The sequence below is a fragment of the Anopheles darlingi genome, chromosome 3 (genome assembly GCF_943734745.1).
Source record: "Anopheles darlingi chromosome 3, idAnoDarlMG_H_01, whole genome shotgun sequence".
NCBI classification, from domain to species: domain Eukaryota; kingdom Metazoa; phylum Arthropoda; class Insecta; order Diptera; family Culicidae; genus Anopheles; species Anopheles darlingi.
Genome location: NC_064875.1, coordinates 49,719,542 through 49,743,541, shown reverse-complemented (window position 1 = coordinate 49,743,541; position 24,000 = coordinate 49,719,542). Strand labels below are relative to the sequence as shown.

Here is a 24,000-nt window from a genome sequence, read left to right as displayed (position 1 = left end):
GTCTGACGAATCATAAATGGAAACATTTAATATAAACTATCACGAAAGAGATCGGCGGAAAATAAACCATGGTTTGCAAGAACGTAATGTACCGGTCATAATCAAGCACGGAGGAGGTAGTATGAAGTTGCGGGGTGGATTTTCCATGGCTCTTGTGGATAATATAAAGAAAATGATGGTATTATGGTGGGCGAAAATTATGTTGACACCCTTAATAACTATTTGATGGACTCAGTACGAATAAGCCCATTTAAAAGCACTTTTGTTATGCAACAGGGCAGTCATCCTAAACATGCTGCTAAAATAACTAATATTTTTTAATGTTCCCGTGTCACTCCCCTTCTCAAATGACCTTCTCAAAGCCAAGATTTTTAACGGATCAAGAATTTGTGGGAAATTTTAGATAAAAATTTCATTAAGAATTATGTTATTATCAAAACAATTATTTTTTTGGAAGTTATTCAACAAGATTGAACCTCAATACACCTGAAATCGTGTAGACATCATGCCAAAACACCTGTAACTTAAAATCTGAGCTAAGGATGGGCCATATTAATTGTTAAGGAAATTTCATTGTAGGTGGGCTTTTACTTTTGTCACATCTGTGATCGACCATCTCTCATTTAAACATTTATCAAAAATTTGTTATCAATCCAATCGAGATGAAAGCTAGTGAAACTGAAAGAGGAATGTTAAACCTTTAAGAAAACCACAATACTTGCCGGATACGATAGAAAATGTACGATTTACAGTCGAAAATCTACAAAAATCTAGGGGTGGGCTTTTACTTATGCCGGTCACTGTATTGTAGAAGAAATAAAAGCTTGGCACATGCATTGTCTGGAGTGAATCATGAATCATGAAGTAAAATAAAGCCACGACACAGCGTTGATGATAATTTATGGAATGATAATTTTGGCACCAATTTTACAATACTTCTCCGCCCCAGAAAATCTCAATTCTCCGGTTTGCTCAGGAACGTGCAGTTAAAACAAGCGAAAGGCAACTCCCAGCCCATCGGAACCGATCCGATACCGATGCTCCCTTCAGTATGACCTCCTGTTATGTTCGTAGAAATGATTTTTTAAATTTAATCTTCCCTTTCACCAACCTGTGAAACCGAACATTGAATCAAATGTAGATGCGCTGCACATGGCAAAAGTCAAAAAGCCGCACCCGATGCCCAACGCTACGGTCCGTTTATGGCGAACGAACCAACCACAACAACGCTATCCGTACTACCGGTTCACTTACAAACGAGAACATTTCCACGTCCACGGAAGAAGAGCCGGAAGGAGAAAAGTAGAGCGAACGAATGGGAAGCATTAGTGTCCATTCTGCAAACCCACGGGAACGGAAGCAATCGGCCGCTCGTAACTTCGAGGGGTGTGCCCGAAGTCATTAGTTTGTATGATGACAAAGGGAAATTTTATTGCATGTCCTTTTTTTGCCTTTTTTATTGGTGCGCTTTCCGAGGCTCCCGGGGACGATTGGTTCGGTGTCTGTCCCTGTGCGCTCTTCCGTTCCCCCGTCCACCCCTCCGCCCGTTCGGCATTGATGTATCCGGGTATGTGCATCATCAGCGGCCAACCCAACGACCGACCGCATCGATTACTGGCTTCCGGTACGTCCGGGGATCCGTTTTTAGCGCTCTCTCGTTCACTGGAAGCTGTAGGGGTCGCTGGATTGCGCTTTGGAAACTGCAATTTGGTGACACGTTAATGCCGCTCAGCAGGATACCGTTCCTAATAGTGATGGTTTCGGCCACGAGTGTTGGTTGTTTCTAGCACAGTTTTGCAATGTACTCCAGATGACCAAAGTGCGTATAGAGATGCCTTCGAGTGGACAGTATCATAATATGATTAAATTATTTCCAAAAAAAAAACCGCTAGAATCTGAATGCTCGACATAAAATAGTGTCATCACATCGGTCTCTAATAATTATCGAATCAATCCTCACTAAACTGCTAGCCACCGTAAAATCGCGCATATTAAAGGAGGGAAGGGAATATGCGAAGAGACTACCGGCATTAATTTGCCGACGTGCCTTGCTCGCCCTGCTCTACCACCGTGCCATGTGCTTCTGTTGCTTGCTGCCGGTTTGGACCGGTGTGCTTAAATTTTCAATTCATCCCACCGCTCCCAATTCCAATGTCCTAAAAATCCGCCACTGGCATGCTCTCACGAATTGCTTCCCGTCCCTCCGCGCACCGGTACGTCACGGTCACGATTTATGCGATAGGTTTATTGATTGATTTTTAACGATATGTCACCCGATATATCAACGGCTGAAAGGTGCAGTGGCCACATCCGCGTGATCGTAAACAGTTCTCGTAGCCCGATGCGATGATGGTGATGGGGACCCGCGCCGTCTCAGGTGGCCAGAGCCGTGTGTTGGTGGTGTTGAAGCTGTTTCACATTCTGGTCACAGATGCCGATTTTGTGTATTTCTGATTTTTGTCTTTCCCCGCTGCACAGCCGTAGCCGTAGCCTTTTTTGCATATTTTGATTCACAGCGATTGGGAGCGAGAATGCAGCCAAGTTGGTGACCTCGGGGAACGATCGGCTCATGGCGATTACAACCAGTACGATAAGGAACCAGGAATTTGTTGCTAGCCGGAGACAAAGTTTGCATCCTCAAAAATTAGAGAACTTCCTAATGAGACCTTCTGAGGTTCGGCAACAGTCAAAAAGCCATTGGCAAGGGTTAAACGGTTCCGCAAACGTGGGAAGGAATGTGTGAAAAAGTTAAATTGAGCGTGACGGGCCCCGTTTTTTGGTGACGGCCAGCGCGTTATCACTTAATGTGCTTCGGAACCGCCAGCCGCGCTTTGAGGACAACATTCGGCCGTTCAGCATGTTGTGTTCGACCAACGACACCTAAAATGACGCACATCTGCCATACATCTGTTTCGCGATACATCAAATCAGGCGGTCACCGACAACTTCAAGACAAAAAAAAACTCTTTCGATAATGCGGCCTCCTAACAGATCGGCAACCACAAGCGCACAGAGTATCGGCACATGAAAGGGAAACCCGTTACTTAATTAGCCATATTAAGCCCATGGTGGTGGTCCAGGCACATGCAACACCCCGAGGATGATGTTCGATCGTTAGGCTAGGCTGTGGATGTATTTTCAATTCCGCTCTCCCATTTTTTGTGCTACCATCAACCGACAACGAGGATTGTAATGCTTCAACGGTTTTGACAACTCTTCGTTTCGTACCGTTGAACGTGACGCAGTTTGATCTTACTTTCGTTGCCGCAGAAATCAAAGACCATGCCGTGAGTGTCCTTTGAGGCGTGATTGAGGGTGGCTTTAAGATTTACCGACCAGTAAAGATGCTAAAGTTCAAAGCAAAGAGTGTTGGACCCACCACGTGGTTTTAACACAAAGTATATGGTTGCCCTAAAGCCAAGACTCTTTACGGGAACAAACTGATTAGTATATGAGATAATGATAACGAAAATGGAGTATATGCTTTTTAGATAAGGGAATTAATAATTTCTTCATTTTTATCTCGAGAAATATCTTTCATTATTTCAAACATTGCTTCTTAACGAGAGACAACAGAAAGGAACTGCAAATGAAGTACAATAGATTTAAAAGATAATTTGAATGGAAAACCCGTTTAAAAACTGAATGTAACATATTACCCAAATATAAACTGTTTCTTTTGAAAAAGTAATACAAACAGTTGATGTAAGAAATTGAACAGGGACAGACTAACGATCGTCCTACTATACAGTAAAATAAAAAATCGCCATAAATCAATCAAGCTCAACAAATATCCTGCAATGTTCAATTGATTAAACTGCAAAACTGAATCAAAAATTCTTCTATCGCTTTACACTATTTTTATTTTAATTAAGCAATTCTGGCCCTTTTATCATCCTTTCACTTTTAAATCGATACAGATTTCAGTTTATTTGATCGATTGCCGTAATACCCATTATCTATGTTGCGATTTATCAACTCCCAGGCGACTTTCTACAGCCGTTTTATCCGTCATCCAATCGCGAAATCCTATCCTTTAAGCTGGATCAATATGTTTAGCCAAAAAATGTCTAAATTATTGATCACCGCGCTCGATCCCGATCGATCACCGCCTCTGAAGCAACCAATAAAGCGATAATCCCCGTAATTTGGAGTTGCTGTTGATGGCGAAAACAAAATAGACACAAACGGTTTGCGCTCAACTCTTTCCCCCCCCTTGTCCAACGACGTCAATCTAACCCACCAGGAAAGTGCCACGTTACAATGCACGTTGCATTATTGATCGATCGTCGGGAAGGTCCGGTCGCATTTCACACGCGACGTCAACCAGCGCCAGCGCCAAGTGTCACTCATCGGTGCGCCTCGCCTGACATCCCGTCTGACGGTGCCGCCTACCGGTGATTCACGCGTGATCCTCATCGGCAACAATGAGGACCCTCGGCCATACGGGAACGATGACAAATTACCTTCGTTTTTACCATCCCCTCGCGTTTGCCGCATCGTGAAGTCAGCAATATTGGCTTAATTCCTTGACTTGAGCCGCCGCCGAAGGTGAAAGAGAAGAGTGAAAGGCCCTCTGGGCTATCGAGGTTTTGTTGTCTTTTTTTTTTCGGAAGATCAATCCCGCAAAATCCCTCCTAATCGGTGTCTCCTGAGGTAGGGGCACGTACCGTGGTGTACCGTGGCGTACCGGGGTGCCACATCAAACGCGACACTCCGGCTTTTGACACTCCGATCGGAGGCGTGCACAACATACCATTTGCTGCCGATTGATGCCGAGATGCTGCTGCTGCTCTATTCCCTCTATTCTCCTGCACTAAGGGTCCCTAGTAGGCCCAGGACCTCGTTACCGCCAAATGGTCGGAAAACAGGAAAAAGGCGTGAGACACCTGGATGAATGGGATGAATGGTCGTGCTACCGGAGGCTCTTCTACGGCTCTGAGGCGAACGAAGAACGGATGCAGAGAGAACCCGAATGGATCCAGAAGAAGGGCGACCGAACGGAACGGGAAGCACACATTACATTAACAACAATTTGGTGCGTGAAATTGGCCCACTTCGTCACGCCACTAGAATCTGTTGACTTTCGCCTCGCCCGTTAATCGGTTTGTGCCACGTCGGCAGCCTCGGTCGGTTCATTCTCGGTCTCTCGCCACCATCGTTTGCTGCTGGAGAGTTATTTTTGTCCTTCGTCCTTCGTCCTGCATGCTTAGCATTAGCTGCTAAAGCTCGAGAACAGGATTCACGCCAAACAATTAATGGTAATCACTCGGTGCGGCAGCAGCAGCAGCAGCTCCGGGGATAGTTGGAATTCACGGGAGAGAAATCACAGTTGGTTTACGCCCCGAATTGCGTTTGAGGCAATTCCCTGGTCCGTCGTTGGCCGACGAAACCAGCCAGCAATCATGCCAGCTGCATTCTCGGTTTCGTCCAGGGGCAGAGCGAATGCTGTTTATGCTGTCGGTGAGGTGTGGCACCGATCTACGACGACCGGTAATGCTATGCACACCGTGCTCGCCATGTTGTCGCGTGGCCAGATGGGTTCGAGATGATCTACGCTTGTTTACATTAATGGCGTCGTTAGGATTGTTTGGAGGGATTTGTCACTAAGCGGATGCGGAGGGAAGTAACTGGAAGTTGCGTCGATTCTCACAGGGATTTCTTCCTACATACAATACACACAACAATGGAGAAGTTAGACGCAAAAAAACGTGTAGAATTGTCGTTTGTTTTTTTTATTATCATTTACTTATGAAGTTAAATCATCTTTCGTTACATTATATATATACTCGATTCACTGTCAACACAGCTGTCGGCGCTGTTTAATTAACGGAGCGTTGTTCGGATCAACACTGCGGCGACTGCATGTTAGAGAAGTTCAACCGCGCTCAACCATTGCCATCATTACACATTTTTACAGATTTAATTAAGTTGATTTGAAGTACATATTCGGCCGGGAGCGTCTCAATTGCTTTAGATTTCAATGCCCAGTGTCGTGGTCTCTGATACACTCAATTTTACTGCCAACGAAGATCATTGAGTGGGTTTAGGTGAAGTATTTGCAACCATAGATTTTAACGATCGGTCGAAAAGGGATAGAAAGGCATCAACATATCCTAGTGTTGATGAACCGTGCGCACAGAGTGGTCCAAGAGAAGCTGATCTAATTTGCTTTACTAGAGCTTAGCCGCAACCTCAAAACTGTGTCGATTGGTCTGGTTAATTAGCTTAAACCACTCTGCGGAACAACAATCAAGCAGGACAGTCACAATTCTCACAATTAGTCACACAGCTAATAGCAGAACCAGCAGCACATCCGGATGGCACAATTAAACACCACATGGCACTGGAGGACACTTCCTGGTTGACTCCTAATTGAACTGATTCGAATTAAACAATTCACTGCGTACAGCAAACTTAAGTCCGGGAGTTCATATTTGGAGCAATCGAGACACACACACACTCACTCACGGGCAGGGGCACGGATTAGAATGTTTTTGGAGTCGAAACCACCGGTAAGGAGGCAGGTAACGAGGCACTGTGAGGTTGCGCACCGATAGAGCACGGTGGACCGACTGGTCTCGGTCCGACACCGAGAAATCCACCGCAGATACCAGCCTCACCGGAAATGGCTGCCGATGGTGGCGCTATCGGTGGATGCTTCGAGGCCAGCACTCGGTTCGCTGCACTGGTGAACCGTTCAAAGCCGCCGGATTCAAGCCCCAGATCGGCCTTCCGTAATTCCGCCTTCGGTCCGATCAGGTTCATTTTCTCCATCTGCTGGTGCTGCGACCGGATCGCGAATCGGTTCACGTGCACCGGTATCGGTACGACGATCTTGGTACCGGTCTGACCGCCACTACCGGCTGGACCACCCGATCCAGTGCCACCTCCTCCACCGCGACCACCGAGACCGTGCGAGTTGAGTCCTGCCTTAACCCGTTTCCACTTGGCACGTCGATTCTGGAACCAGATTTTTACCTTTGGAGGGAAAAGCAAAGCATTAACATCATTCCGTTGCTATTCCGCGGGACAGTTTAGGAATCTGTGGGCCCTTGGCCGGGGGCCCCGGGGACGCACCTGCACCTCGCTCAGCTTCAAACTCGTCGCTATCTGGCTGCGCTCGGTAAGGCTGAGATACTTTTTGGCGTGAAACTCGCGCTCCAGCTCGAGCAGCTGCTCCGACGTGAAGGCTGTCCGGCGACGGCGCGATTTTGAGGACTCGTTACCGCTGCCCGAACCGAGCCGCTTCGATCCGGTGTCCCCGGTACCATCGTCGTCGGAGCATCCTTCCGAATCCGTATCACCGAGATCTGCCAGAGGAGTTTGAAGTCAAAAGGTATAACATAAGAATTAGTAGCTTGTTCGAAGGAGTGAAAATATCTTTAAAAAATCATTTATTTATGAACATTGATTTTATAGAATCAATTCTATGCACTTCCAATTTTCCTTAAATAAAAGTATTAGTGACCTAAATTTAAATCATCTAGTGTTAGCTTCAGTATGGCACCTCATTAGTAAACTTCATTAATTCTCTTTAATTTTTATACATCACAAAAGAGATTGTTTTGTACGGAAGCATCATTTTAATAACTTAATTTGATCGGGATAGTCTTAACTAAATAAATAAAAATAGTAAAAAGATAATATCGTAATCAATGACTAAAGGGGGGGGGCTTTGGTTATTTCGGGTCAAAAAAAGACTTATTTTTGACGAACTTTATGTTTTCAAAATAATGTCATATTAAACTAAAACTTTTCAAGAATATTAGGTTCTATTTTGGGGAAGATTTGATCAAAACTACGTTCATGGCATCCAATCTAGAAAGGCAAGTTTACAAAAATGTACTCTCTGCGGTGCCTATCGTAGCCACGTGCTGGGTCATCAGAAATATACAAATGATTATTCTTTTGTTAGAATATAAGTTTATCCAGGTAGTCCCGTCGAGTTTATGTGAAATTTCCCATTTTTCGATTTTTGACAGATTTTTAAAGTTGAAAAAGTGCCACTTTTTTCGATATTGCCTCGAAAAACAACACTTTACATAATAAAAAAAAAAATATTTAAACAAAAGCATCAACAATTTTTATAAAAACTCGACGGGACTACCTGGCAAATAATGAACAGATTATGTGTTCAAAATTTCAAATCGATCGGTCCAGTAGTTTTCATGCTACGATGGGCACCGACATTGAAGTTTTGGGGAAACGTGATTTCAAAAATCAATATCTTTGTCAGTTTGGCTTCGATTGATCCGAACATTTCACACAATACTCTTGAAAGGATAAGCACTCATAAAAAATTGTAAAAAGTAAATTCGAAGAATTAAAATAAAATACCGAAGCCCCCCCCCCCCTCCCCCCCCCCTTAAAAGAAACGACTACAATCGTACAGCACCAATCTTTTTTTTCACGATATCCTGTGCCTGTTGTGCTGCTCGCGCCTTTGATTTTAAAATTAATCTATGCGATAATATTAACAACAAATGTTGATAGGTGCGTCAAAACTAATTATATTGACGGTTTCTGATACCAATTGATGGGAAAGAGAATTTGAAGCTGGTCAAATCAGGATAAGTTTGTAGATCCACATGTAGCTTCGAAGTAGATCCAAAAACCACCTTCAAACAATCAACCCACATGTAAATCCTTTAATAGCTGGTACTGAACCAGCGGAAACACTGTAACTCCACTCTTCACAACGCCTCCTCTTTAACGAACAGATCAGAATCTAAAACCAGAAATCAAAGATTGAAACAAATGATCCGAGGTGCTCGTTTTGAAATGTCTCGTGGGGTGTACAAAAGTGTCTCACTCGCCACCACATTTCAACCATTAATCTTCATTCGAACGAAGATGGTGTGTTCCAGCACCACCACAAATCAACACGCACACGGTTCGCGGCACCGGTAAGCTCCCGGTTCAGCATCTCCAGCCCATTTAATTCGATAACCCTCGCACTCGACAAATAGTGTGATCCCAGCAATTTGTAGCTCATCTTGGGTACTGCAACCCTCCGAACACGTGACTTCAGCTTCCCCTTTTTTTTTGGGAGAAGATGCGAAACGTGGTGGTGGTCGTTATTGGTGCAAAATCTCATCACCCTCACAGCAACGGCGCAACAAAAAAAACAACCACCCGTGAGCAAGGGAAAAACCAGAGTCGAGGGTGAAAAGTGCGCCAGTTTCCATTACCACCTACAATGAAAGTCAATTTGGCAGTGGTTTTTTTGGGAAAGTGGAAGGCCAGTCCAAACGGTCACATAATCAAATCATAACGTCGTCGTTGTCGTCGTCATCTGCGTCGCCGGCAGCGTGTGTGTCAACGTCATCATCCGGCCAAAGTCACGTGACGGCTGGCAAATTCTTCGGCCACCGCCCCGGCCACTGCCACGACCCTCAGCCCTGGCCAACTGCGCTGCGTTCCGTTTCGGTAAATTATTCATAATCCGTTTAAGTGAATATTAACACACTCCTTCCGGTGGCGGCGGAGGGAGTGCGGTTCGGATTCGGGGGCACGATTGCCTCCCTCCGATGCTGGAGGATATGCTGAGAATATGCTCTGCTACCCCTTGTCGTCCCGTGTGAATTGGAAAGCATCTCGCTGTACGAAGGGTATGCGTTCTGATTAGATCATGATGGCGTTGTATCGTGCTAAAACATAACAAATCGTTTTGTGGTGGAGGTGGAAGGACAGAGATGCGCAATCCCGGTTAAAGGGTCTTCCGCTTAATGCAAACTAGATTGCTCATTTGCATTGTCACAAGTTGTGTTTGAAGAAGTAGCGGGAGGGATTGTATTGAAGATTGGAAAAGATCCACTTTCGAGGCGGAATGTAAATGTTGTTTCATTCTTCTACCAAGTAATAGTGGTTGGGGTTTGGGAGAATTGGTTTATAACCCTCGAATTCGTTGCCGTTTATACAAATGCACGGTTTTGTTAAGGGAGGGCTAACGTATTTAAATTAAGTTGGTGACTTTTTTAACACATTTTCCTAAATAATAAACCTTTCACAATCACAAAAAAATGAAGTCGCACATTTTTTCAATCCATGACAAATGGCGATCATTATTCTTTTACTTTCCTTGACGTTAAACTTTCGTCAATAACGTTCTATTTAGGAATGCCATAAAGATTTACAATAATTTAGATGACTCATCTATCAATCAAATCAGTCACATTATCTTTCGCCTTCGTAACAAAATTAAACCAGGCTATTCTGAGCAAAGACATTTTTGCATAATATTCGAGTTATTAAATGTGGAGACTTGGAGACTCGGCTTACGGATTTTGGAGACTGATTGTAAAACTGTTTGTTGTCTTCGTAAGCACTTTGTAACAGGTTCTATTTTCTCCTTAAGTCTGTTATTTTGCACGAATTACACTTCCAAAAAAATAGAACAAAGGTTTCAAGACATCAACTAAATCATAGTGCACTTGGATATAATGAAAAAAAAATTCAAAAACCGGTGAATGTTTCAATATTCCCGGATATAAAAATGAGAAGAAATAAAAAAACAAATTACGCACAAAACACTGGAGGTGGTACAAAAATCAAACAATAAAGCAACCAATGGAATGGATGATCTTATCCGGTGGAAAATTAACCAGAAGAGTATAGTCACCGAGTTATGTTTTGTGACCAATTAATGATCTACATCCACATAACTTAAATCCAACCAAAGAGATCCTATGAAATACCGAAATCCTCAGTTGAACCTTCTTACCAACGTCTTCCTAAAAAGAGTTCGCCTGATCACCGGTGGGACAAATGGGAAAAGAGTTCGACCATCCTTGATTCAAACGCCACCGTTACAAGCAACGCGTTGCGCACCGTGTCCAATTGAATCGTGACGAATCGTTTCTCGATTGATCAAATCTTCAGCCCCAGCCCCGTCGAGTACCCTCGAGGTTGTACCGTTTTCCGATGACTCACGAGTGCGTCATTAATCGTGGCGTGTAGTAGGTGCGATGGCGAGGGAACCGGGAACTTACCGGGATTTTTGCCACCACAACCGGACGGTGAAAGTGAGAGGCTGATGTCGTCACTGTACGCCGATCCGTCCGCACTGTCCGCCCCATCAGCACCCCCCGGTGCAACGGAGTCATCTTCCGCACCCACCAAGTGATCCTCTCGCGGTGTATCCGTATCCGTAAGTGGCGCCGCGGGGGTTAACCGCGGGTGCGGTGAACCTGTCCGGCTGTTGTTGGTAATGAATGGTGGTTGCTGGTGGTGCTGCGTGGTACCGGCAGTACGAGCCTCCATTTGGCCGGGATTCGATCGTAAATAATCTGCAGCACCATCGGCGGCCACAACTCCGGTAAGCGGATGGTGTGGTTCCGGTCCGGGACCAACGTACCCGTACGGACCGTATCCTGCACCGTTGTTTGTGTGTGCTGTTGCTGCTGCTGCGTACACCTTCGACAGTAGCTCATCGGTGGTGGGAAATTTATCGCCACTTCTGGTCCCGGATCGGCCCCCACTACTGGTCACTCCGATGGCCGGTTGTTGCTGCTGATGAGGGTGACCATCGGCACTTGGTGTGGACGATTTATCGGTCGCTGTGACCGCGCTGTGCTGGTGGAACAGGAGCGACAGCTTTTCGTTGGCCGCCTGCGACAAATAACCCACCGGAAGTCCCACCGTCCAGGGGTGATAGAGTGGAGGGAAAGTTCCGCTGAACGAAAGCATGGCCGCACTGTAACCGGCGGCTGCAGCAGCCGCTGCTGCTAAATACTGCTGCTGCTGCTGCTGTTGCTGATGCTGATGGTGCTGATGATGCTGAGAAGACACTTCCGGTTCGGGCGATACCGATCGCCGTTCATCATCCTCCACCGGATCGATCACGGGAGACACCGACCCGGTCCGATCCTCCACACTTTCCGTTCTGCGGGACCGTTTCACTGCGATAAGATTCTCGATCGAAAACGAGGAACTGGGAAGGGGGCGCGTGTACTTCACTTCCGGGTGGTTGCGGGTCGTCCCCTGCGCTCCTCCCGGTGCGAGCGACAGTTTATCCATCACCGTTCACACTTGGGATACGCATTAAAGCGTTCCTGGACAGCACTTGCACTCCAAACCACGAAAATGCACACTAAACACCGCACCGCACCGAAAACACGTTCCCGACGTTGTGCTCCACGCGAGAGCAGATTCAAAACTCGCAACCGAAAAATTCAAAAATCCCACGTTTTCCAGGCAAAATGGCGGCGGCCACGCCCTTTTAAGCACGAGCGTGACGTCACGCACCCGAACTGGGCCCGAAGTCCACTTCGGGTCGCTACTGTTCCCGAAACGAGAGCCGATGAGAAAGTGAGCCTCCCGGAATAGTGAGCAGTGAGATGCACGAAGTGAGAAGTGGAAAAAACAAAAATGGCGTCTCGAGCCCTCATTGGTCCATCCCCCTCCGGAAGTCCACCCCTTCATGAGGCTGTTTCTACACTGAGCAAAAAGTTTGCAGGAATCCCATCCCAATTTTTAAATAAGTTTTGTAAATTTCAATATTTATATAATTGTAAATATTATAAGAATAGTAGATTTTGTACGCAAGTTTTTGAGTTTGTGCTAGTTGCAATTGAAAATCTCCCGGAATCTATTAATCTGAACTGTTGAAAATCAACTGAAATCGCAAGTCGTGCTTAGCGCAGACTGTAATTACGGTAATACGGTAATTACAACAGGAGAACAGTCAGTTCTCTCGTTAATGGTTTCGTTAATTTCGAGGCCTAACATCTCATCAAATTGTAAATTCGTGACTCGCACAAAACACAGGACAATCGGTTAGTATCCTCCAATATCTTCCAAGGATAATGTGTTGTAATCCCGTCCTCCTCCTCGTTGGTTCTGCGCTAGTTGACGCTGTTTATGTTGGTTTTTGCCCCAAACGACATACAAGGACATCGATGCGCTTGCGCTGATGCTGCAGTTGTCTTGAAAACCCGCACCGATTGGTACTTTCTCCGTCGAGAACATTCCGATGGTAACCCCATTATCATGTGCTCTTCATTCTCGTGAACTAATGAGCTGTCAGCAGCGGTCGCAGCAGGACGGTAAAGCCAATTCATTTGGTGCCTTAATTAGTCAAATAAAGTGTCAATGATAATTAGAGATTTAAGCGATTGAAGGCGGCAAATGAAGTAGATGCTAGATCATCTCCTGACGAATAGTGGTTAACAATGTGATGATGCATGCTAGTCAAGCGAGAGGGTGACCTATACTTCCACTTTTACCTAACCCATGGAAACATGTAATTTACAAACACATGTCATATCGCCTCAATGTACCGATACCGACAAAGCATTAATGACATCCTTCGGCAACCTGGCCTCGGGTACGCATAAACACCCCGAAAAAGGGGTCAAAGTGAGGTTTATGTCCTTTTAATTGATTAACCAAGCACCGAACTGCACTCCCTAGCCCACACGGGAAAGACCAAGTTGTGTTTGGAGAAAACAAACAGTGGGAAGCGTGCAACATGGCACAGAAAATGGAATAGAAAACCACAACCACGAACCACATTCGTTGATTACACGGTGCGCACAAAAAAGGAAACGCCCTTCAAACGAGTGTCCTCGAACACTCGATAATTGATAGCCAGTGGCAGAAACAAGCCGTTACACCACTCGCTGGCGGTCTGCCCTGGTTGTTGTCCACCATGCATAAAACGACAACATGTTCAATTACTGTAGTATTGTTAAAAATTAAGCACCATGTAGCGGACTTTTGGGGTTGTTAAAGGGGGGGAAAGGCGACTATTTGTTGTGTATGTTGATGTCAATGTAAACGATGTTGTTACCATCCCATTAACAAACATCACGGCACACCACGGCATGTCCAATTTGGTTTTCCTTTTATTTTCAAAATCGAATTACTTTCTCCACAATTCGTAAATCATTCACATGTTTTTTTTTAAACAGAGCGTTGGCGAATCCTCTCCTTTCCACATGTGTGTTTGGGGAAAGCTACTGCAGTAGGCTACTCCAAATACTGTTACTTTGTTTTAAGTTTTTCTAGTTCGTTTCACTCCAGGCTAGCCGCTTATACGGCCGTACCGAAGCTGTCTCTAACATGTGGTGTGCCGTCCACATGCCACATGCACGGTACCGTGCAGTCGCCGTGACTCACGGTAAGTTGGCGTGAAATTAAACCAACACTCCCGGATCCATGTGTGTCTGTGTTTTTTATGTGCGCTTGTTGGTGTGTCGGCACACCGAAATGCATTCCTTGGCCAGTGCAAGGCCGAGGACAAGCGGTGCAGTCCATCCAGCATCCGATAGCTTGCTTACCAAGATTCCACCGCTTCTGGCGTGCTCGAGGGTTCGGTGATGGTGTGAAAATTAAAATTAAATTTTCCACTCATTAATTACCGCCAACGAGCTGTGTCGTCGCTGTTGGGCGAGAAAATGGTCGTCACGCATCACCGCGCGCCAGAACGCACGTTTCCAGTATCACCCGCGTGCGCCTCATTACCTAGGGCATTTTGTGGTGCCGGTTTCGCGATTGCACGGTTCCCCCTAGCAACAGCATCAACGGCAGCGCTTGTTAACCTTGTGAATGAATTGCTGGCACTTGCGATGGCCAAAAGCCAAATTTCAACGCGTATATAAGGCCTTCTTCGACGGAGAATGTTAATTTCACTGCACTGCGGTTTCATTTGTAGGTTTTTACGAGTCAATTATCCGCTCGCAACGTTCCATCAATAATTTCTAATCGAAATTTGCTTATAAAACCACCATATGGCCGTCATCAGCAAAGGCAACGATCGCCTTTTGATGTTGTGCCGCGCAATCGGCGTCGATTCCCGAGGCGGAAGTGAGTCGTTAAAGGCGAAGGAAACACATCATAAATCTGTTTACGATGATCCACCGCAACTCTACGCTAATAACTCACTAACTTGCCATCGTTGTTCGGCTTTGTGTGGCCACCGGTTGCGGTTGTCATTATTACATTACATTCCTGTGCTTTTCTTGTGTAAATTAATATTCTCAATCCAATGTGTAACCGGCCCAGCCCGAATGGCCACTGGATGGACTGGCCACTCCGCACGCTTGCATGGATGGGCTGCGCGGCTGGATGCCATCTGCGCATATTAATTACCGAGCTGGCGCGGTAAGAATGCGACGCACCGTCTACTGGGACCGCGATGATGAGCACGGGATCCACCAAGCGATTCAAGCCGCTATCCGGGGCCACTGAGCCGGAGGAACACTCTTTTGCCGGTAGCCAAGGCGGCGTCTGGCGATGGCGTCGGGCGCCTTCGTTTGATGCAGCCACTTCACATCGGCGGGCTGGTTTCACGTCAGGTATTGCGGCTATTTCTTGGGAATCTGGCGAATTTGACTTGGCAATTTTCCCCGATTCTGATCGTATCTCGCATCCACTGCTGCCCCTATATTCGAATGCATTCCGCAGTATATACGGCAGACAGACGGTCAGTTGCTACCATTCGTGTGGGATGGATCTACGATGTTAATAGCTTTCCGATATTCAATGCATGGCTTGCAATTTCAGATAGAGAAGGCAAATAAATGGGATTTTTGTTGCAGAGAGCTAGAAAAGGCCTTTAGAATGTGCCAACGGATAGCAGTAAGCGCCTTCCTATTTAACACACATCTCTATCTACAAACTACTATCTTAGAATTCACGGAGGCGAACTGCTAAAAGCTACTTTTTTAGTAATGGCAGGAAATGCTCAGTAAAATTCAAAATGGAACACTTTTGATTTTTAAATGCTTTTATTTCTAGGTTAGCTTCGTAATCAAGGGTATCATTATCAAGGGTCTTGCCTTCGTTAATTCATATTGTGTATTTCATACGTCGTCATGTCCGACGTCATCGTCTGCGAACACGTGTTTCTTGTGGCAACCGGCGGGTCAGGGCACTTTTCTTTGATAACCTGTGGAGGAGGACATTGTTGATTTTGATCTTGATCTAATTTTTGACAAAGGACAGTGTAGTGTGAAATTTTTTCAGCTTTTCCAGCATATGGAATGTACAGGCAACTGTCTAGAGGGACAATGTGTCCTGGAGTGAGTACATTTTCATGTAGTGAGCGACCGATGTAATATGGTTGACCTGATGCCGAGTTTCCAGCAACTATGGCATTTGGTGGGGCGTACCCACTATGACAGAAAACCTTTATACCGAAAACTCCACAGTATTGACCTTCTTTCGAGGTTTTTTTTCTCACAATCTGCGCAGCTTTGACCACGATTTTGGTAGTGGTTATCGAATCACTTTTGCCAACCACTGCTCCAATTTGATAACGATTTCGGCTGGTCTAGATCATGAAGATAAAAACATTGTTATTTTAGGCTAAACTGTGACTCAATGTACTATGTGGTCTTGATTACGTTTCCTACGTTTCCTTTGGCCAAACCTATTCGTTGCGGTTATCGTGCTACCGCCATCTGATCATTGTGGTTGATAAACAAGAGAACAACACAGCAGTTGGGCTGCTTATCGTTGATGAACGTAGCAAATTTTTAGTGATAATTCTGATTTTCCGCCCTTTTATTGTCGTGCAAGAACAAACGTTAAGAAAATGGGATCTGGTTCGAAGTCGATTGAAATACCATAAAAAAATCTATCTCTATAATTCTAGGGTTGCTGTACATTTCGCGGCATCGCCAATATATTAGTCTGAACAAGGGGTATGGGGGTGGATAATAGAAGTATCAAACACATTTATTAGATTTGTTGGTAGTAGTTTATTGGAAAGTTTCGATCAGTATGCGGCTTTTCCCTTATACGCTAGTCGATTATTACTATTTAAGGACAAAACAAACCTTGGGATTAACTGAGAGTTCTCCTCATGGTTAACGAAAAACTTAAATATGCAAATGGTATGCAAACCCCCAACCGCGGCCTATGCTCCTACTTCAGCCCGCTCCTTCTTCGGATCGTAATTCACCTTCCGTAGATGATGATAGTTTGGCAGTATCTTCCTCAGGTAGTCGAGCTGTATCATCTGGGATTTGTGCTTATCGAGCGTTTCCCGTTGCATGCATGAACGTCCGTAAACGACGATTTTATCATCCAGCGACTGCTTGCCAACCAGGCGGCAACCGGCACCGATTACGCATCCGTTGCCAACGGTGACGTCAGCAGACACGTAGCTCTTGCTCTCGAATACGTTCCGTTCTCCGATCGAAAGCGCCTCCACGGTACAGCCTACTTCGAATACGTTTTCAGGTCCGATGATGAGCGGCTTTGCCGGTGTTTCACCGCCTTCTAGCAGGGGATGCCCTTGCGGTATGCGATACCGCAGCGTAGCGTACTCTTCCAAAATGCAGTTCTCACCGATGACGATCGGTCCCGATTCCGCGATGATAGTCGCTGACGGATGAATCACACACCCGCTGGAGATGGTGATGTCGCCCTGCAAGTTGCTGTCCTCGCACACCATCGAGCGGGCCATGATTTTGAAGCTGGCGTAAAGACGAAAGCAAAATGGAAGTTTCAGTGACACTCAGATAGCTAGTGGTCTCTATACTTACTCATTTTTATCAGCGCTCATCCTTGTTCCGGGTGTGGACCGATTAGGTGGAATCTGGGAAAGGGAAGGACCCTTTGGAAGCTAAAAAGGCTATCCGGTTCTTGCCGTGATGATTGCTGGAAGGAGAATTCGATCGTTAATGCACCGGAATCAACCAGAGAATTACCTTAAAACTTGCGGGTTTCCGATGATTTCCTCTCGAGACTCCCGGGTCGCGGCCACAGATTTTTGTCTGGGGTTGATTAGCTGCCGGAGCCAACGGAAACGACGGCAAGAGTTGCAAGTTAAGCTATTAAATTCACGAAAATTGTTCAGGAAACTTAAAATTTTCCACTTTTTTATTCAACAGCTGTTCGAAGAAAAAGAAGAAGAGAACATAAACAATGCTACAGTGCAGCGTAGGCCATTTTTACTTCTTTATTTTGAATTTTTATGAAAATTTTGCATTTTTATGGGAAAAATGCTCCTATTTTTTCGATCATCACTGTAATACGATTGATGTTTATGAAGATCACGTTGAAACTGAGTTCAATGTGAAGCGCGCTTTATCATTTTTATTCAGCGTTTAGGCGGTGCTAGACAAAGCGTAAATTTACGCGTAAATTTACAAACTAATGCAAAAACGACTACACTTCATGTAGCACCGCCTAATCACCTCGTAGCGCCGGCAATAATCGGGGTCACCAATACTTAGAACTCGTGCTCCCACACACACACACACACACACACACTTCTGGCACGAGGCAAAAACAGAACTTGCAATTGAAATTGGTTTTTTAGTTTTTTAATTGTGAAAAGTGAAATATGTCGGTCAATCAGCTGAATGCGCCACCAAGTTCCGCCTCCTCCGATAGGTAAGATAACGGGACTGTGGGGGCCCAATCGTGAACAGCCCACGGCTTCCGGCATGCCGGAAACCCGGAAAATGTGGCTCTCTCGTCGTGGACCTGGCCAGCTGAACCGTGATTTGCTAATTGACACCTTTTACTTCCTGCTGGCGCACCCCGCTTTGTTCGCTTTGTGGTCTTTCGCAGCGATGCGAGCGAGCCGAAGGAGAACCTGGACCTGAATCTTGGCGACGGAGTGCGATCGATGGACAGTGGAATCGATGCGGAAGTGCCACCGGAAGGATGTCCAGCTTCGCCGGCAACCGTACCCTCGAAGACGAACCGATCGAACTCGTTCGGATCGCAGGTCCGTTCGCCGAAGCCACGTCGCCAGCGGACAACCTCGGTGAACCAGAGCACCATAAACCCGAACGAAGCGATCATTCGGTCGAACAACCGCACAATCTACACAGCCGGCCGGCCCCCCTGGTACAACTGTGCCGGGCAGCAGGTGGAACCGTTCGTGATAGGTATCTGCGGTGGAAGTGCCTCCGGCAAGACCACCGTCGCCCAAAAGATCATCGAAAGCCTGAACGTACCATGGGTGACGCAGCTCTCGATGGATTGCTTCTACAAGAAGCTGAACGAAAAGCAGCACGAACAGGCCAATCGGAACGAATACAACTTTGACCATCCGGACGCGTTCGATCTGGAGCTGATGAAGGACGTGCTTCAGCGATTGAAGGAAGGGAGAAAAGTTGAAGTGCCAGTGTACAACTTTGTCACGCACTCCCGGGACGCACACACGGTAGGCGGCTAGATGAAACGGGACCTCGCCATTAATACTGAAGGAATGTCCTCCGTTTGATGCTTTTTAGAAAACGATGTACGGTGCCAACGTCATCATCTTCGAGGGTATCCTCACCTTCCACAGTCAGGAGATTCTGAAAATGCTGGACATGAAAGTATTCGTCGACACCGATGCGGACGTACGCCTGGCGCGTCGCTTGAGGCGCGACATACAGCAGCGTGGCCGCGATCTGGAAGGTGTACTAAAGCAGTACGTGACGCTGGTGAAACCGGCATACAGTTGTTACATCGAGCCTACGATGGCACACGCCGACATCATTGTGCCACGTGGATCCAGCAACATTGTCGCGATTCAGCTAATCGTGCAGCACGTGCACGCTCAGCTACAGTTGGTAAGCCCAAAATAGGCCAGGGTGGACGAAAAAGTCCCACGAGTACACACTCTCGCTGTTCTCTTCCAATAGCGGGGATTCAAACTACGCGAAGCACTTGCGCACTCATATATCGGTCAACCGAAACCGGATTCACTGAAAATGCTGCCAATAACGCCTCAGGTCAAGGGACTGCACACGTTCATACGCAACGCAAACACGCCGCGGGATGAGTTTATCTTTTACTCGAAGCGCTTGATCCGACTGGTACTGGAGTACGCGCTGAGTTTGCTGCCGTTCCGGAATGTGGAAGTGGAAACGCCCCAAAATGTACCGTACAAGGGCAAACGGTTGGCGTGTCAGAAGATTTGTGGCGTATCCATCTTGCGCGCCGGCGAAACGATGGAACAGGCAGTCAGCGATGTGTGCAAGCACATTCGTATTGGCAAAATATTGATCCAAACCAATCAGGTTACGGGTGAGCCCGAGGTAAGGTGTCGAGATGGTCGAGATAGCAGGCTCTGGTCGCTAATGATACTTTTGCCCTTCAGCTTTACTACCTGCGGCTTCCAAAAGATATCAAGGATTATCGTGTGGTGTTGATGGACGCAACCGTGGCAACTGGTGCAGCAGGTATGCTTTGGTCGCATTTTATCACTATCGCTGATTCCGGTCCATCATTAATGGAGCAAATGTTTGTCACACTCCCTCTCACTCTTAACAGCAATAATGGCCATCCGTGTGTTGCTTGATCATGATGTTCCAGAGGAGAACATTCTTCTCGTTTCGCTGCTAATGGCCGAAATCGGCGTTCACTCCATAGCGTACGCGTTCCCGAAGGTACAGATCGTAACTTCGGCGCTCGATCCGGAAATTAATGAAAAATTCTACGTCATACCCGGCATCGGTAACTTTGGTGACCGTTACTTTGGCACGGAGCCAACGGATTCGAGCTTGCTGTACGAGTAAGGGCGCTCTAGTAAGTGGCCCTGCGTTTGTTGGAACGGATTTTGTGGAAATACCCAAAATAAACACTAGCGCTCATCCTCAGAAATGGTTCTTTCGCCCCTACCCGCCCTCCAACCTTTTAGTCACAGGCGTTGTCGCGACGGTTTGGCCGGTTTTGCAGCAGGAAAGTTGGGTAAAAACGCTTGCAGCAGTTAGTACATTAACTAGGTTCTTAGTTTTACACTTTTTCCCTTGGTTTAAGGAGGTTTCATTTTATGTAGTCAGATTTTTTTATACATCCGCAATTAGTTAATCCCTCGCTAGTCCAATCGTTGGCAAATACACAGAGCGTGGAGAGTATTTTATTTTTTCCAATTTTTTCTCGTTTAGTTTTAGTTTTAGTTAATGCAAAACTATATTATAACTATTAAACAATGGACTGTACTACTTCCCGTTAAAACGTTTTCTTTTCACAATGCGTCACTTAAGGATGGAAAGGTGCTAGTAGGTTAATCGAAATAAGAATGACTTCTTCTTTTGTACTTGTTACTTTAGTGTAGATTTAGCAAAGTATGTTGAATAGATTTCTGGAACCAAAACCCATTAACGCTGTTTGTAAAGTAGCTGAAACATTGGTCGAGTACGGTACGAGTGGCACTGGTACGCTAAAAAACGTTTTAGTTGAACACTACACGTGTCGTTTGCGTTTGTTCTTGGTAGCGAATTCCAACTTGTTCAAGAGCAGTACGCACTACTTGATCCCATTTATTTAGTATTGTTCCAGTTCCCGATTTCGCTATTGAACCCTTGCCTCTATTTATTAGCAGACATATTCGAGAAGCAGACAAAAGGCAATAATCTATAACGGGGATTCCAAAAAACTTCGGAAAATTCGGAAAACTTGTTGGAGCACTGAAGCAAGCCGCATAAACGGACCTCGATTTCTGCTGCGTGGGCATGAATTTGAAAATTTGTCTATACGTCCGGGTTCAAAGGTCGATTGTCTATCTCACTCTCGCGCCAGAATAGAGAGCGAGAAGCGAAGAGCCGCTCGACAATAACGAGCAGTTTACAAAAAGTGCTCGACTTGGGTCGATCTCGAGCAGTTTCGCACGCAGCAGTTTGGTGTTTCTGCGTGCGTGATATTCAAAACATTTCCAAGATTTTGCTGATAACGCGATTCATAATTAATAGCCTCACGGATCTGTGATTAGGGAAAACGCAGCAGCATCCACCGAGAGGAAGCTCCGTGAGCGAATCTCTCTAGTGTCCAGAAACCAACAGCACAGCAGCGAGATCTTCGAGATGTACCAGATACTTAAGTGAGTAGTGTGAATCAGCATCACCTAGGTAGTAGCGTGGAATCCTGTTTCGAAGACGGAACATTCCACTCCAGTGGCAACAAGGTCCCCAAGTCTCGCTAGCAGCTTTTAATTGTTCTCCTTCCCCTGTCGCCACCGTGTGATCAATCTCGGACGCACAAACCAGCGAGGTCGCGGAGCGGAGTTTAAAGTGAGGCCACGAAGAAAACGGGTGAATTGATCAAAGATTCGAGAGCGGGTCCGAGTCGAGCGAGCGAGCAGCAGCTCCAAAATCCTGCTTTTAACCTTTGACAACATTCGGCCGAGAGTGGTTGGGGAAAAAGGGGTGGAAAATCGCAGTCGACCGTGAAAATCCCGTATGTATCCTAGCGTTTCCACCACGATTGGAGTGGCAGGTGGTTTGCTTCGATTGGTAGTATTCTCGATTGTTTGAAGTGAAAAAGAAAGGCCAACGGTGGTGCCCAGCTGCATCAACACGCGAAGTGGCACTCCCCCCCCCCCTTTCCACTACTGGATTATCACCCGCTGCTCCCCTTCGCTGGAGTTCAATGCAAAGAGTCTGTGATCTGGTGGAATGGAGGTGCTGATGGTTTTGTTTTCGCTACGCAATCTATCTGGAACGAGTCGACGAGTCGTTACTACTTTGTAGTGCTTGCTACTGTTGTGCTTTGCCAAGCTGAATCCGCGGAGCCAGCAGCGCAAGCAACAGTCTCCGTCGTCGTCGTCGTCGTCGACATCGTCATCTTCGCTGGATTCGGTCTCCTCTGGCTAATGCGATTGGTAGGTTTCGTTTTTTGGGTCGCCACCAATCCAGACACTTGTCGGACCGAAAGCAACGGTTTATGGGACCCCCCTCGATTGGCCTCGAAGACGAGCGATGCGAGAAGTTGAACCCAGAATGTGCGGGTCAGCAAGCAGATAAATGGCCCCAAACGGTGATGAAATAAGGAATGATTGGCTGCTACGCGCGCGCGCTTGTGCGTACGTGGGAAGGTTGCTTTGCTGGAAGCCGTGTGTCTAGTGCCAGTAGTGTTTCAGCATAATAATGTTGTCGTCCGCTATGTTCTCTCCGCATGAAGAAGCCCTTCCGAGTCGAACAAACCCCTCGCCAGACACCCAGCCAGCCAGCCAGCCAACCAGCCAGCCAGCCAGCGAGCCAGCTAGCGGTAGCAAATGGCAAAAATGCGGAATTTTAAAAACAAATTATCGATTATCTTCGCTTCTAGTACAGCGCCTCCGCCGCCCGCAGTCCCTCGTTGCTCATTTCCATCATCTTTTTGCTGTCACGAAGAACAGAACCGGACCCGCGCGGCGATATGGGGGTCCGCTTGTGGACGACGGGTTCGCCACTCGAAGAGCGCGTGTTCCTTTACGCTATAGGAAGTATACTTGCGGGGATACAGGGAGGAGTGTTGCGGTGGGTGTTTGACCTTATGGTAAATTGAAAGTTATAGTAGCGTCCGTTTCGCTAGGGATGTGTTTGGAGTGTGTTCTCCTTGACGTCGCCGCCAATCGGCACCGGTATCGCCATAGGTCCGTCGCTGGCGGTTGTGCTGCAGCAGCTGCTGGTCGAAGGCTACCCCACCGCCTACTGGCGTGGATTTTGGGACACTCCGTGACGTGTGTGCCACCATAATATCGATGACGTCAGTGAGCACAGATAAGCGATGACCCACGACGAGCTCGTCGAGCTGTCCTTGGACCGGGTGCTGCTGGTGGAAGCTGTTTTCAGTTATTAGACGAACAGATCACGTACGGGCTCTGGCATTCATTCAGTTACTCCGTCGCAACATCGCGCTGTGCCCGAGCCGCGCCATGCCGCACCACGCTAGTTATCAACCATCTCATCCGCGAGAGACCGAGACTTTGTTCCTTTAAGCGTGAGAGTGAGAGAGAGAAAAAAAAGGGGATGATTATGGTAGTATTACGGTAGTAGTCGTTGATTCCCGGCCTTACCGTCTTGTTTGTAGTCACCAGTATGCGCACTGTCAATCATGCCACTCATGGGGCTTGACATTCTTTGTAATGCAACTTTCAAAAGTAGTTAACACGTGCTAACTGTGCCGACTACTCCCCGTTGCTAGCAGCGCTGGCTTTAGTTTCAACAAACTAAATCGATTAGCACTAAAGCCATTCCCCAAAGGACACACAAACAGCACCGGTGTTGCGCCAGTTCGTTCCAGTTGGGAATTCGGGTGGCACGGTTGCGTTAGTAGCAACGCGAG

General features: G+C 46.6%; 4 protein-coding genes across 8 annotated transcripts in view; 2 read left to right on the top strand and 2 right to left on the bottom strand.

The window, feature by feature from the left end:
• Positions 1-6,486: 6,486 nt before the first annotated feature.
• LOC125955570 (homeobox protein unplugged) lies at positions 6,487-11,691 on the bottom strand. The gene is made up of 3 exons (XM_049686706.1): positions 10,995-11,691; positions 7,081-7,313; positions 6,487-6,981 (listed from the first exon to the last, which is right to left on the bottom strand). The coding sequence occupies exons 1-3, from the start codon at positions 11,689-11,691 to the stop codon at positions 6,487-6,489; spliced, it is 1,425 nt and encodes a 474-aa protein (XP_049542663.1).
• A 5,004-nt stretch (positions 11,692-16,695) lies between these two features.
• Positions 16,696-17,848, bottom strand: LOC125957998 (dynactin subunit 6). Its single transcript, XM_049691094.1, has 3 exons — positions 17,676-17,848; positions 17,499-17,613; positions 16,696-17,429 (listed from the first exon to the last, which is right to left on the bottom strand). Exons 2-3 carry the CDS (start codon positions 17,516-17,518, stop codon positions 16,868-16,870), a joined length of 582 nt encoding a protein of 193 aa, XP_049547051.1. The 5' UTR covers positions 17,519-17,613; positions 17,676-17,848; the 3' UTR covers positions 16,696-16,867.
• A 361-nt stretch (positions 17,849-18,209) lies between these two features.
• LOC125957981 (uridine-cytidine kinase-like 1) lies at positions 18,210-21,102 on the top strand. Its single transcript, XM_049691074.1, has 6 exons — positions 18,210-18,351; positions 18,532-19,132; positions 19,203-19,526; positions 19,599-19,994; positions 20,057-20,138; positions 20,230-21,102. Exons 1-6 carry the CDS (start codon positions 18,302-18,304, stop codon positions 20,472-20,474), a joined length of 1,698 nt encoding a protein of 565 aa, XP_049547031.1. The 5' UTR covers positions 18,210-18,301; the 3' UTR covers positions 20,475-21,102.
• A 421-nt stretch (positions 21,103-21,523) lies between these two features.
• LOC125957991 (calcium/calmodulin-dependent protein kinase type 1) overlaps positions 21,524-24,000 on the top strand; it is a 6,132-nt gene continuing 3,655 nt past the window's right edge. Inside the window, exon 1 of one of the 5 annotated variants that reach the window (XM_049691084.1) lies at positions 21,524-21,775. The gene's annotated coding sequence lies outside the window, so the exon portion shown is untranslated. The other 4 variants (XM_049691087.1, XM_049691085.1, XM_049691086.1 and 1 more) reach the window with 4 other exon arrangements.